This window comes from Hippocampus bargibanti, linkage group LG12, assembly GCF_051943395.1.
Source record: "Hippocampus bargibanti isolate YZ-2025 linkage group LG12, ASM5194339v1, whole genome shotgun sequence".
Taxonomy (NCBI): domain Eukaryota; kingdom Metazoa; phylum Chordata; class Actinopteri; order Syngnathiformes; family Syngnathidae; genus Hippocampus; species Hippocampus bargibanti.
This window is the reverse complement of record NC_142745.1, coordinates 21,487,959-21,502,973: the sequence shown is the minus strand read 5'-3', so window position 1 is coordinate 21,502,973 and position 15,015 is coordinate 21,487,959. Positions and strand designations below refer to the sequence as shown.

At 43.3% G+C, this 15,015-nt stretch overlaps 1 protein-coding gene across 7 annotated transcripts in view; it reads right to left on the bottom strand.

Annotated features, from left to right (window-relative positions):
* Positions 1 to 15,015, bottom strand: part of LOC148890872 (membrane-associated guanylate kinase, WW and PDZ domain-containing protein 1-like) — an 88,755-nt gene that overhangs the window by 14,807 nt on the left and 58,933 nt on the right. For 6 of the 7 annotated variants that reach the window (XM_089010111.1, XM_089010107.1, XM_089010106.1 and 3 more), the window contains 4 exons: positions 12,685 to 12,916; positions 8,398 to 8,489; positions 8,114 to 8,306; positions 7,728 to 8,036 (listed from right to left, as the gene is read on the bottom strand). In XM_089010111.1, the coding sequence (XP_088866237.1) occupies positions 7,728 to 8,036; positions 8,114 to 8,306; positions 8,398 to 8,489; positions 12,685 to 12,916 (826 nt within the window). The remainder of the gene's footprint in view (positions 1 to 7,727; positions 8,037 to 8,113; positions 8,307 to 8,397; positions 8,490 to 12,684; positions 12,917 to 15,015) is intronic. The other variant, XM_089010108.1, reaches the window with a different exon arrangement.

Genomic DNA, 15,015 nt, shown 5'->3' with positions numbered 1-15,015 from the left:
AAGGATCATTCCTCAAGATGGTGAAAGAAGCCTATGTTCCTCATCAAGTGATTAATGCTGAGGAAACGGGACACTCCATTCCATCAAGCCATTAACGACCATCACAAAGGTAAATAAAATGACTATTGTACAGTACAGTTTATTTCTTTAATCATAATGTATTATACATGAAACAATGTATATTTTGTGTCGTTTCACTTGTGTCGTTTACTGTAAATACTGTGACCACCGGTGTCAAAGTGAAGGCCGAGGGGCCAAATCTGGCCTGCCACATAATTTTATTCTACCCGCGAAAGCAAATCAAACATGTAAAATTCCACAATGCTTGCCAAAGTCTGAATCAAAATTTCTAATTGTCCCATGTAAACCACAATAACAGTCCTTATTTCTTTACTTAAAATTTGAAAACTAGTTATTAATTGGTTGTGTGCTTTATATGTAATATGTGGAGGGGATTACATATTCTAATGGCTTCCTCAAATTCATAACGGCAGTTGAGAGAAAACCGTAAGTACAGTAGACCTCTTTGACCACATCCATAAACCTCCTCTTTGGTCTTCCTCTCGGTCTCCTGCCTGGCAGTTCAAGGCTCAGCATCCTTCTCCCGATATAGTCACTCTCTCTCCTCTGGACATGTCCAAACCATCTCAGTCTGGCCTCTCTGACTTTCTCTCCAAAGCCTCTAATATGAGTTGTCCCTCTAATGTACTCATTCCTGATCCTATCCAACCTGGTCACTCCCAAAAAAAACCTCAACATCTTCAGCTCTGCTACCTCCAGCTCTGCTTCCTGTCTTTTCTTCAGTGGCACTGTCTCCAGTCCAAACATCATGGCTGGTCTGACCACGGTTTTATACACTTTTCCTTTCATCCTAGCTGAAACCCTTCTATCACACATCACACCTGACATTTTTCTCCAGCCGCTCCAGCCTGCCTGGACATGCTTCTTCACCTCTTTTCCACACTCTCCATTGCTCTGGACAGTTGACCCCAAGTACTTAAAATCCTCCACCTTCTTTATCCCTTCTCCCTGTAGCATCACTCTTGCACTTGGATCCCTCATATTCACACACATATATTGCGCTTTGCTGCGACTGATCTTCATTCCTCTCCTTTCCAGGGCATATCTCCACATCTCTAGTTTCTCCGCCACCTGTTCCCAGTTCTCGCTCCAGATCACAATGTCATCTGCAAACATCATGGTCCAAGGAGATTCTTGCCTAACATCATCTGTCAGCCTGTCCATCACCATAGCAAACAAGAAGGGGCTCAGAGCTGACCCCTGGTGGAGTCCCACCTCCACCTTGAATTCCTCAGTCATACCGACAGCACACTTCACAACTGTCTTACAGTCATGATACATGTCTTGCACTGCTCTGACATACTTTTCCGTCACTCCAGACTTCCTCATGCAATGCCACAGCTCTTCTCTGGGCACCCTGTCATACGCTTTCTCCAGATCTACAAAGACACAATGCAATTCCTTCTGATCTTCTCTGTACTTCTCTATCAGCATTCTTAAAGCAAACACTGCATCTGTCGTACTCTTTTTTGGCATGAAGCCATACTGCTGCTCACAAATGTTCACTTCTGCACTTAGTCTAGCTTCAACTACTCTTTCCCAGAGTTTAATTGTATGGCTCATCAACTTTATTCCTCTGTAATTAGTACAATTCTGCACATCTCCTTTGTTCTTAAAAATGGGCACGAGTACATTTCGTCTCCATTCTTCAGGCATCTGTTCACCATCTAAGATCTTGTTGAATAACCCAGTCAGGAACACCACCGCCACCTCTCCAAGACATTTCCATACCCCGATTGGTAAATCATCAGGCCCAAGTGCCTTTCCCATCCCTTTCAGCGCCCTCCTCACTTCATCCTTGCTAATGCTTGCTACGTCTTGGTCCACAACACTCACGTCTTCTACTCTTTCTTCCTTCTCATTTTCCTCATTCATCAATTCTTCAAAGTACTCTTTCCATCTTGCCATCACACTACTGGCACCTGTTAATACATTGCCATATCTATCCTTAATTACCCGAACCTGCTGCAGGTCCTTACCATCTTTGTCTCTCTGTCTTGCCAGCCTGTAAAGATCAGTCTCACCTTCCTTGCTGTCCAGCCAAGCATACAAGTCATCATAGGCCTCTTGTTTGGCCTTTGCCACCTTTACTTTAACCGTGCGCTGCATCTCCTTCTTCTTTGCTAACCTCTTTCTCTGTATACACTCCTGCACCTCCCCATTCCACCACCAAGTCACCTTTCTTCCACTCGATACACCAAGTACTTTCCGACCCGTGTCTCTGATTATGTTCGCTGTAGTTTGCCAGTCATCTGGAAGGATCTCTTGCCCACCCAGTGCTTGTCTTACCTCCTTCCTAAATGACATGCAACACTCTTCCTTTTTCAACTTCCACCATTTTGTCCTCACTTCAGCCTTTGGTTTCTTCATCTTCCTCACTGCCAGCGTCATCCTACACACCACCAACCTATGCTGTCTGGCTACACTCTCACCAACCAATACTTTGCAGTCACTGATTTCCTTTAGATGGCGCCGTTGACACAAAATGTAGTCTACCTGTGTACTTCTGCCTCCACTCTTATAGGTCACCCTATGTTCCTGTCTCTTCTGAAAGAAAGTATTCACAATAGCCATTTGCATTCTCTTAGCAAAGTCAACCACTTTCTGTCCTTCAGCGTTCCTCATTTGGAGTCCAAACCTACCCATCACCTCCTCATAATCTTTGTTTCCTGCGCCAACATGTCCATTGAAGTCTCCACCAATTACATCCCTCTCACTTCTCGGGATGTTCTGTATGACTTAATTAAAGTCCAACCAAAATTTCTCCTTCTCCGCCAGCTCACATCCTACTAGTGGGGCATACCCACAAACAACATTGAACATCACGCCTTCAATTTCTAGCTTCAGACTCATCATTCTATCTGATACTCTTTTTACTTCTAAGACATTCCTAACAAACTCCTCTTTTAAGATAACCCCAACTCCATTTCTCTTTCTTTCTTCACCATGATAGAACAACTTAAACCCTGACCCTAAGCTTCTAGCCTTGCTCCCTTTCCACCTGGTCTCCTGGACACACAGTATGTCTACCTTCCTTCTCTGCATCATGTCAACCAGCTCTCTACCTTTACCTGTCATTGTTCCTACATTCAAAGTTCCTACTCTTAGTTCTATACTCTTGGCGTTCCATTTCTCTCTTTTCGTCCGGGCACACCTCCCTCCTCTCCTTCTTCGACCAACAGTAGTCCATTTTCCACTGGCACCCTGAAGGTCAACAGTACCAATGGCGGCCGTTGTTAACCCGGGCCTCGACCGATCCGGTATGGGAGTCATAGGTTTGATTCACCTATTTGTTTTGGCAATTTTTTTACGTCGGATGCCCTTCCTGACACAACACTCTGTATTTATCCGGGGTTGGGACCGGCACAATAAGACACTGGCTTGTGCCCCCTTGTGGCTACATTTTGCAGATGAGACCTGACTTTCCTGAAGAAAAAAAAAAAATGCCTAACCGGACTTTCATTACTCAGGAAGGGACGTCTATCCCTGGGCATAAACCAATGAAAGATAGGCTAACCCTCCTGTTTTGTGCTAATGCCAGTGGTGACTGTAAGATAAAACCTATGTTGGTCTATCATTCAGAAACCCCAATGGCCTTCAAAAGAAATCAGGTTGTTAAATCCAAGCTTCCTGTCATGTGGAAGTCCAACACCAAAGCTTGGGTTACTCGTCTCCTGTTTATGGACTGGAGGCATGATGTTTTCGCTCCTTCAGTGAGGAAATATCTCGAGGAGTTTATTTCTTTAATTACAGTCCTCAAGTAATGTGCCTCTCTTGCCAAACAGCAATTCCCTCTGACCTCGGACCTCCAACGCCATTCCATCAAGCCATCGATGACCATCACAAATGTAAATAAAGTGACTTTATTATACAGTGCAGTGTATTTCTTTCATTACAATACAATAGCACATTTATTATACATAGAATAAGGTATGTTGTGTATAGTTTTAAAGCTTTTTTATTTGAAAAGTACATTTTACGGAAACCCGGGAACGGATTATTCCCATTTTAATGGTTTCCTGTGGGAAAATGTTTTGGGTGATACACACTTTTTGGCTTACACTCTCTGGGAACCAATTAAGTTCGTAAACTAAGGTCTCACTGTATATATATATATATATATATATATATATATATATATATATATATATATATACGAGACTTTACTGTGTATATATATATATATATATATATATATATATATATATATATATATATATATATATATATATACACAGTAAAGTCTCGTTATATCGATATCGGATATATCGATAGTCCCGGTTATATCGATACTATTTCTATGCACGCACGGAGAAAATTACATGCAAACAGGGGCCCTGTATGTATATACAGTAAAGTCTCGTTATATCGATATCGGATATATCGATAGTCCCGGTTATATCGATACTATTTCTATGCACGCACGGAGAAAATTACATGCAAACAGGGTCGGATATATCGATAGTCCCGGTTATATCGATATTTTTTCGGACTCCCTTGAATATCGATATAACGAGACTTTACTATATATATATATATATATATATATATATATATATATATATATATAGGGCCAAAACTACCAGCAAAAGATTTTAGTTCGCTGACGAAGCCCCTTGGATAAGGAGCGAAATGTCCGACACCTTCAAAGAAGTACAGATGACGGCTGAAGAAACCTTCTCATCGTTAAAGTACACCTGTTGTTCATTACATTTCTTGTAGCTCATATTGTGATATATTGTTATATTGTCCTGGTTAGGTTTGGTAATCATGAAAACTGTGTATAAAGTTGATCCAATCCAACATTGCTTTGAAGAACCGGCATGAAAGTAAAACATAATGAAACTGAAGAGCAAAAACAACGTACTGTGTTTCTAAATCCAGATAATTCCGACCCAGACTTTCTTAACGACGGGCCTGGGATGCTGAATGAATATATATGATTGTTGTGTTTTTGTTACTTCCGGGTTGAGTGAACGCTGGCGCATGTGGCTGCCGCTGCTCACCCGCAGAAAAAATATCCTGTGACTGTAAGGTGTCCTTGAGAATTTTGAAAGGCCCATGTAAATGAAATGTATTATTATTTTCATCTCAATGGTACCAATGCTGTCGCCTAATGGACAGCCAGAGAACATAAAGTGCCCCAGGACACCCAGCTCACCAAAGATGAGTTGAGGCAGCCTGTTCAGAAAAAGCTGGCTGCGTTCACTCTGTCTCTCTTTCTGTCTTTCTTTCTCTCTTTTTCTGCCTCTCCAATCTCATCTACTCTAATAAAGGAAATAATCGAACTCTCTTTTCTGTTTACAATAAAATCATTCAACTCCTCGTCCACACACCTCTACCCCACTTCTATTCCTCGGACACCTGCAACGCCCTGCTTTTATTCTTTAGTGAAAAGGTTAAGAATATCCACTAACATGTAGGCCCCCCTTACACCTAAATGGTTCAAGTCTTCTTCCATTCCCTCTGTTTTGCAGATGACCCCAAGCTCTACCTCTCCAGCAAACCCCACAAAGGTTTTTTACTCGTACACTTCTTCAAAAGGGGGTGTTTCGACATAAACGGCACCTAAATCAAGATCATCCAATCATAATGACGCTTTCTGCCAACCGCCGTCAGTATCATCCAATCAAAATTGCGCTTTCCGCTAACACAAGCCGAAACAGGAAATGAACAGCGAAAAAGCAAGAATACATATTTAGTTTTATAAGGCCATTTAGTCTGAAAAAGTCGGAAATCCGCCGATCGGCGGAAAATTCTCATCCCTGCATTTAAGTCAGGCTGAATCTTATGTAATCGCTATAAATTTTGAAGCTCGTGTGAGAAAAGAGCTGCAGCTGCAAAGAAGGAAGAGTCGGACGAGAGGCCCCCGTTTGCATTTCCTTTGCTCCTTCCAACCCGCCCGACACTGCTATCAAGATGACACCGGGCGTGCTAGAAAGATAAGCGTACAGTGATACCTCAGTTTACGAACCCCTTGGCTTACGAACATTAAATTTATGAAAATTTTACCTTGGCATACGAACTTTTTTCGGGATACACACGGAGCTGCCTCAATGAGTGATGTGTCGTTCGCGAACGAGCTCGTTGGTCTAACAACAAAATGGCAGCCGGCTTGTTTTGGTCCACTATTTCCCGCCCCCAGTCTTTGGTTAAAGCCACCTGATTGGTCAAGAACGCAGCAGTGAGAGGAGGTGGTTTAGACATTAAAGAAACAGGCAGACGACAGTGAGAGAGTTTCAATTTTGATAGTTTAAAGGCAGAGTGTAGCCTGCAAGGTTAAAATATTCCATCAATCAGGCTCCTCAAACAACCCGCACAAGCCACCTGTACACTTGATGCAAAAAACTATCAACCCAGCTAAACAGAACACAATTGATGAGGAACTCGATACAATTATCACAGAGAAAGCACCTACAAGTGATCATCCCTCAAGATGGTGACAGAAGGTTACGTTCCTCATCAAGTGTTTAATGCTAATGAAACCGGCCACTCCATTCCATCAAGCCATCAATGACCATCACAAAGGTAAATAAAACGACTTTATTATACAGTAGTTTATTTCTATAATACCGTAGTACAATTATCATACATAAAATAAGGTATATTTTGTGTAGTTTTAAAGGACAACCGACGTCTCTGGACAAGTTGTGTCCATAATTTGTAAAATGGCTTCAAATGACTTCTACTGAGCGTATTTTAATAAGATTCCACCGTGTATAGCTATATTTTACGTTTTAAGACTCGCTCTGAATATTCAGGAAGTCTTGTTTTTGAGTTGGTGACGAGTCCGTACGTGACGTCACGAAAGGACCGCACCCTGACCGAAAAAAGACACATTGTAGTGGTCCTTCCATCACGTCAATGTATTTTGCTGTACATGTTTGGTCTGAGAACCGTGTTGCACCCAAAAGCCGCCAGAAGAGGGAATCCAAGCTTCATATAAGGAATTTATCAGCCTGTGGAAGCGGAGGTGGCCACTGGAGGTCGCCATTTTGTGCCTCTTTTTCTTGGGTGAGAGATTTTCCCCCAATGTTGCCTCAAAATGGCACATATAATTCTTTAATTGATTGCAAACATGTATGCTTTCCTCTTCAGAACTATTTGAATCATATTCATAACTGGATGTGTAACAAGAAAGCATATTCTCCGAATCTGAAGCCATTGTTTTGATTCACAAGCAATGCAAGACGTCTTGGCGTGATGTCACGAACTGGGGGCGGGACTTTCTGAAAATGCCCAATTCGCAGCTCAATTTTTTGCAGATTTTGGACACTAAGTCATTTTTGTTGGTGTTTTGCATTTGACTAAAAATATCATACTGCGTGTTTTGGGTATTTTAGATGCTATAAAACGTTTTTCTGATGTCAGTTAAAAAACAAAAAAGTGACACAGTTGTCTTTTAAGGCTTAGAAAATAAGAAAGTAGAAAATTATGTTTTATGGGGACCTGGGAACGGGTTATTCTCATTTTAATGGTTTGTTATGGGAAATAATTTTTTGGGATACACACTATTCGCCTTACACACTGTCTGGGAACCAATTAAGTTCGTAAGCCAAGGTATCACTGTACAAAGATAAAAGACACCAGCGATCAAGAAAGAGCCCTTTCAAATGTCATGTGGGGTGGCATGTGGGGTCACGTACCAAAGGTGGTGCCAGCCTCAGGCCGCGACACAGATGACACAATGACGAATCCGAAACCCTCGTTCTCTCCCCGACGGATCTCCACGTCGTAAGGCTGCAAGCCGGAGTTTACGTGAGGAAGCTGCGACGAGGTAGCGGTGGCGACAGACGCGTCGCCCCCGCCGCTGCCACCGGAGCTGACGGTGTTGAGGGAATTCTGACTTCCCCGCAGAGTCAGCTTTCCCATCTCCTCCGCCACCACCTTGGACGCCTGCGCGCCGCTGTGATGCGACGAAGCAGGCGACGGCGGCACATCTCTTTCGGCTTTAACTGCGGACGGCAGGAGATGTAGAAGATGTCGGCGAAGCCCCGAGTTGAAGGGCAGCCGCGAAGCAAAGGCAGCGTACCGGCGTAGGCAGCTTTGCGCCGCACGGTGAGGTTGACGTGGCCCTGCTTGGCCGCCTGCTGCATCAGCTGCACCACCAGTTGGTGCGATTTTCCCACCACCGCCGTGCCGTCCACACAGACCAGCTCGTCGCCGGACCTCAGGCGACCGTCCTCGTCTGCGGCCCCATACTTGACGATGTGGCCGATGTAGATCTGGGAGACAAAGGAGGATGCGCCACAACGACGCTTTGGCCTGATTCCATAACAGAGAAAAGGCGGCGACAAAATTCGACTGAAAAGTTACCGGCTCTCCTTCCTCGTTCCCTCCAAGGATTCGGAAGCCAAAGCCGGTGTCTTTCCTCCAGAGGAAAATGTCCTGCTCCTGGAAGTCGGGAACTGCAAGAGCAGACACGTCTCCATCAGCGTTCTTTTGGGCCCGGAGGCCCGGTAAACGTGGAGCTTGGCTCGCTGATTTAAAGGACAACCGACACCTCCGACCAAGTTGCGTCCATAATTTGTAAAATCCCTTCAAATGACTTCTACTGAGCGCATTTTACAAAGATTCCACCGCATATAGCTATATTTTACATTTTAAGACTCGCGCTGAATATTCATGAAGTCTTGTTTTCGAGTTGATGACGATGCCCTAAGTGACCTCACGGAGGGAACAACTCTGTCCGAGAAAGCGACACACAATGCATTTTGGGTACTTTTTTTCATCTGAAAACACTGTGTTGATGGTGAAATGAGAAGGAAAACTACATAAATTACGCGATGGTGAATCGTTTTGTATCATAGACAATTGCAGGAACGCGGATAAAGAAGGTGTAAGTTTACACAAAAACCCAGTGGACAAATCAGTCATTGCGGCAAGGCAATGTGTGACTAATAGTGACGTCACGAACAAGGGGGCGGGACTTTCTGAATCTCCCCAGTTCCATGCGCATTTTGTGGCAGTTTTGGGACAGTTTTTGTCATTTTTATTGGTGTTTTGCATGTGACTAAAAATATCATCCTGCGTGTTTTGTGTATTTTCGATGCGATAAAACGTTTTTCTAATGTCAGTTATCCTTTAAAGGACAACCGACGTCACTACATTGACATGATGGAAGGACCGCTAGAATGCGTCTTTTTTAAGGTCCTTTAGTGACGTCACGTACGGACTCGTCACCAACTCAAAAACAAGACTTCCGGAGTATTCAGCGTGAGTCTTAAAATGTAAAATATAGCTATATGCAGTGGAATCTTTGTGAAATAAGCTCAGTAGAAGTCATTTAAAGCCATTTTACAAATTATGGACACAACTTGTCCGGAGACGTCGGTTGCCCTTTAAACGTTTAGCGTTTGCAGTCGCGGCTGTCACGTTTGGGTTTGCGACCATAAGGCGGCATTGTAGGGCCCAGCCTGCAGCTGCACAGCTGTTGGTCAAATTAATCAGTATCAGTTAAAAGGTCTCCTGGCACGACCACTCAGGGTTCCGTCAATGTTTGGTTGTTTGCTCCTATGACGTTTTGCTCCTATTTGTCTCCACTGTAGGTCATCTCGTTCATATTTCACTCGGTCATGTTATTGCTCATTTTACTGTCACTGCTAGTTTTTAGTGCCAGGCACGGTTATTGTTTGTTACTTTAGATTTTTTTGCTTTTGCCATGTCTGAGTTATGGATTTAGTAATTCTCTTTGTTTGTTTCACCCTTTCAGGTTTGTTTCATCTTGTCATGTTTTACTCATGGTTTTGTTTGCTACTTTGGAACTGTTTTTATTCTGATTACTCTTGTCTGTGTAAACTCTCAGTCGTACAGGAGTGGCCCATCGATGAAAAGGTTTCTTCAGCCGTCATCTGTACTTCTTTGAAGGTGTCGGACGTTTTGCTTCTCATCCAAGAGGCTTCGTCAGCCAACATTTTTTTTGCTGGTAGTTTTGACCCTATCCCTATTGTCCAGACATGGTGTTGCCAACTCTGCTATGATTGGTCCCTGCTCTCAGGTTGGGGGGCGGGGGGGGGGGGGGGGGGCAGAGGACTACTTCCTGCGGCTATACTAATTGCTTCTATTGTCCTGACTGATTCCTCCTATTGTCCTGCATGAGTATGGGTTCTACGATTGGCCTGATTGCGCCATTTGCTCTGGTATCACCTCATCAGCATAACTAAGCCTATGGCCTGGCACCGCCACATCTGGACAGTGGGGATATATGTAGGGCCAAAACTACCAGCAAAAAAATAGCTCGCTGACGAAGCCTCTTGGATAAGAAGCGAAACGTCCGACACCTTCAAAGAAGTACAGATGACGGCTGAAGAAACCTTCTCATCTATCTGATTACTCTTGTTTGAGATTTTGTCCCTGCTGACTATTTAATACGATTCGTCAAATGCACCCTGCTCTTCCCTCCTGGCTGTATTTTTTGGTGTTTTGGTGTTTTGGTTTGCACATTTATTATACATACACTTGGCAAATCGTGACACTGGCGCAGAAGGGAGACTTTGTCCCGCTCGGGTGTTTTGAATCTGACATCACGGGCGCACATTTGTCCTGCCATCCCAAAGTCGAAAGGTAGACATGAATGAGGCACGAGTAGAATATTAGCATTTGCGTCTGCATAAAGCTGCGGATTTTGGGCTTTGGGTCAACTTTGCTATGGGAGTGACACACCCGAGTTGGAAAGTGCGGGAAAGTGTTTCGTGCTTTTTTGTTGTTGTTTTGTTTTTCATCAGAGACCAAGGAATGGCTTTCCTCTGATTCGTGCATCATGCCACATGAACACCCCCCTCCCAAAAAAAAAACCAAAAAGCATGACAGCACTAACCCAACCGCCTGCCACTCGTGATGGGTCCAGCGACACTGAGGCGTCGATGTGTGCGCCGAATCCCTGGGCAAACCCCGTGTCGGTGCGCGTACCGCTTTAAGAAAGTTAAGTGATCACTACCGGAACCACTGTTGCTATGGGAACCGGTGCGTTCTTTATGACATCGTTGTTAACCTTTTGGGGATTACGTCGTGCATTGAAAGAAATACAGTGAGACCTCACCTTACAAACACCTCAACTTGCAAACTTTTTGTCTTACAAACGTCAAATTTATGAAAACTAAACCTTGTAATAAGCACTATTTTCATAATACACACCCACCACGGCTGGCGGAGTGATCTTCGGCGGAAGCACACGACCGAACAGCATCAAAGGTTAAGTTACCAACAGTCCTTATGGAAGGTGACTCTCCTTCCATAAGCCATCAACAACCATCAAAAAGGTAAATAAAACTTTATTTTACAGCACAGTTTATTTCTTTAATTACAGTCGTCATGTAATGCGCCTCTCTTTCCAAACAGCAATTCCCTTTGACCTTTGACCTCCAACGCCATTCCATCAAGCCATAAATGACCATCACAAATGTAAATAAAGTGACTTTATGATACAATGCAGTGTATTTCTTTCATTACAATACAATTGCACATTTATTATACATAAAATAAGGTATGTTGTGTGTAGTTTTAAGGCTTATTTAGGTGAAAAGTATATTTTATGGAAACCCGGGAACGGATTATTCCCATTTTAATGGTTTCCTATGGGAAATTTATTTTTGAGATACACACTTTTCGCCTTACACACTCTGTCTGGGAACCAATTAAGTTCGTAAGTTGAGGTCTCACTGTACAAAGATAAAAGACACCAGCGATCAAGAAAGAGCCCTTTCAAATGTCATGTGGAGTGGCATGTGGGGTCACGTACCAAAGGTGGTGGTGGTGTTATAAACCACAACTTCGGGAGGTTCATATTGTATTAAATGTTCGGTAAAAAAATAGCAACGGTTTTTCCCGCCTTTTTGGATTCTGTTCTCCGTCGCCGAATAAAGACGTTGCAGGACATAATTAGGCTTTCTCGTAATGTAAACAAAGTGATATCCTTAGTTACCAGTCGGACAGGGACTTGTTGACGGGGAGTGTTGCTTTTTCAGCACGGAAATCAAGTTTGGGTCGTATTTAATACTTAAGTACACGCGCAAATATATTCGGAATGAACTGGTCGCTCAATATAACGAAAAAAAGAGTAAATCGGCCCAGGTTAAATGTTTGAATGCAAACCCGTACAGGGTTCCTCGTCATTATTGGTTGATGGCCTTAAATGGTTAAAAAAAGTACTACGAAATGTTTCGTTTTTTTTATTTATCCATGTATTTATTTATTTACCTATTCACCAATATATTCATTCATTTATTTCTTTATTTAACTATTTATCTATTTGTTTATTTATGTGTTTATCTATTTATCTATCTATTTATTTTCAGGACGATGTACCTTGCAAAGATTAAAATGTGTGTTGACAGATCAGTGTCAGATGACCCTGGCAAATGTTTCCTGCAAGTCCACCAGGTGTCAGTATTCAGCAACAGTAGTCAGCAACACAGTGTCAATACAGTGTGTCACTGTGTTGAAATGATACAGGATGCCTCATCTACCCATCACTACTTGCTGGCGTCTACCAGTCTTTCTCAACCCCCCCCCCCCCCCCGCCCCGCCCCCACCACCACCACCACCCAAAAAAAAAGCATGACAGCACTAACCCAACCGCCCGCCACCAAAAAAATGTATACTTACGCCTACTTTCGTACATGCTCCTGGACTGGGCCCAAATCTTAAAGGGATCCGGTTTTCTCTGTGCGGTCCCGTCGAGCGTCGCATCTAGGGGCTGTGACGGCGCCGGGGGAGCGGCGTTATTGCTGAGCCCGGCTGCCGAGGACAACAGGTGCAAGGGCGAGTCGGTGTGGGCGCTTCGCTGGCTATAAACGCTGAGCTGGGAGCTGGTCTGACTCTCCTTCCGTGACAGTTGCTGTTGGGCGAACACATGTAAGAAAAGGTAATTGGGCGACTGGAAGAAAAGCGGGCACGACGCAGCCGATCAACCACAAAGAAGCGTGTAAGTGGATGGCCGAGAAAAAAAATGAAAGAGGCTGAACAACACAAACGACAGCCGGGCGATGGCTGCAAAGAGGAGGACCAGAGCAATTCACACAGACAAAACATCCGGTGATTTATTATGGTGGTTAAAAAAAAAGAAAACAAAGATGCCTGCTTTTGATGGTCAAGATCCCAAATTCTTGGCGGGTAAGAGCAAATATAAAATTCAAAGGTCTGTTCTTGTCAAATATGACGTGTTGTCGTGATTTTAAACAATGGGCAGAAACCTGCAGCTCACCAGCGGATTGGCATCTTGCGACGGTCAACCGCAATGCAAAAATGGCAGAGAAAATACAGTGACACCTTGGCTTCCGAACTTAATTGGTTCCCAGACAGAGTGTGTCAGGCGAAAAGTGTGTATCCCAAAAAATTTCCCATAGGAAACCGTTACAATGAGAATAATCCGTTCTCAGGTCCCCATAAAACATGGGAAAACTCGCAGTGACATCCGGCCGCCAACTGCCTACTCAAGAAGAAATCCGATTTGTTGATTCACCTTCCCTTTCATCCAACATTGTGGGCCTGCCTGTTTTTTTTTCCTTACCAGAACTAAACCACTCGACTCCAAAACCGTGACAGTCAGAGCAGCAGACAGCGGCAGTAGCAGGTGACAGCAATTGCATCATACGCAGAACGACATCCCACTTCTTTAACCGTTGATGGAGAATAAGAAGTTATCATATTTAAAAGTTTCATGCTGTTATGTGCTTAGTGAACACGTGGGACTCAAACACACAATTAAAGCACAGAGAAACCTGGGGTCAATCTGAGGTCAACAGACACAGCTTGTCACACTGTCATCTTCATATAGGAGATCAGGCCTTGGACAGAATTTAGGACTTTAGAAACTCCTTTATCACAGGAGTAATGTACGACTTGAAACTCCTTCACAGGAAGAGCTAATTAGACATGTTACAAATGTATCAGTTCATGGAAAAGACAATGTTTTATTGCTTACAGCTGTTAGTGCTTAGAACTCAAGAGGTATTCTAATCAAGAAAACTATGTTTTACTAATGTATCACTTAAAGGACAACCGACGGCTCTGGACAAGTTGTGTCCAAAATTTGTAAAATCACTTCAAATGACCTCTACTGAGCGTATTTTACAAAGATTCCATCGCATATAGCTATATTTTACGTTTTAAGACCCGCGCTGAATATTCCGGAAGTCTTGTTTTTGAGTTGGTGATGAGTCGTCACGTCACGTCACTGAAGGAACACCCCTGACCGAGAAAGGACATACTGTCGCAGTCCTTTCCTCACCTCAATGCATTTTGCGGTACTTTGTTTGCTCTGAAAACTTCGTGTTGATCCGTGTTGATGGCGAAATTAGAAGGAAAACACATAAATAACGCGATGGTGAATACTTGTGTGTTGCACCAAGACTTCTATTTGATATTAGCTGACATTCGCTGAACTTCCCAGGAGACAACTTCCACGGCGCTTTGTCGCCATCTTCTGCCTTTTTTGCGTACTGTGAGTGCTAAAGAGTTTGTCACTACATTTCTCTCCAGATGCATCAAAATGACCGGAATAAATTATTTAATCGATTGCAAACATGTGTGCTTTCCTCTTCAGAACTATTTGAATCATATTCATAATTGGATGAGTAACAAGAAAGCATCTTTTCCGAATCATTGTGTTGATTCTCCAGCAAGGCAAGATGTCTTGGCGTGACACCACGAACAAGGGGGCGGGACCTTCTGAAACTGGCCACTTCCGGGTTCAATTTGAAATAGTTTGTAGACGCTAAGTCATTTTTATTGGTGTTTTGCATTTGACTAAAAATATCATACTGCGTATTTTGGGTATTTTAGATGCTATAAAACGTTTTTCTGATGTCAGTTAGGAAACAAAAAAGTGATGTCGGTTGTCCTTTAAATTTGCATATACTCTCAATAAATAGCTTGGCAGAGGGTCTCCTGCCGGCAGTAAAATACAATCTTTCTGTGTTCGAGCCTTTGTTGGGG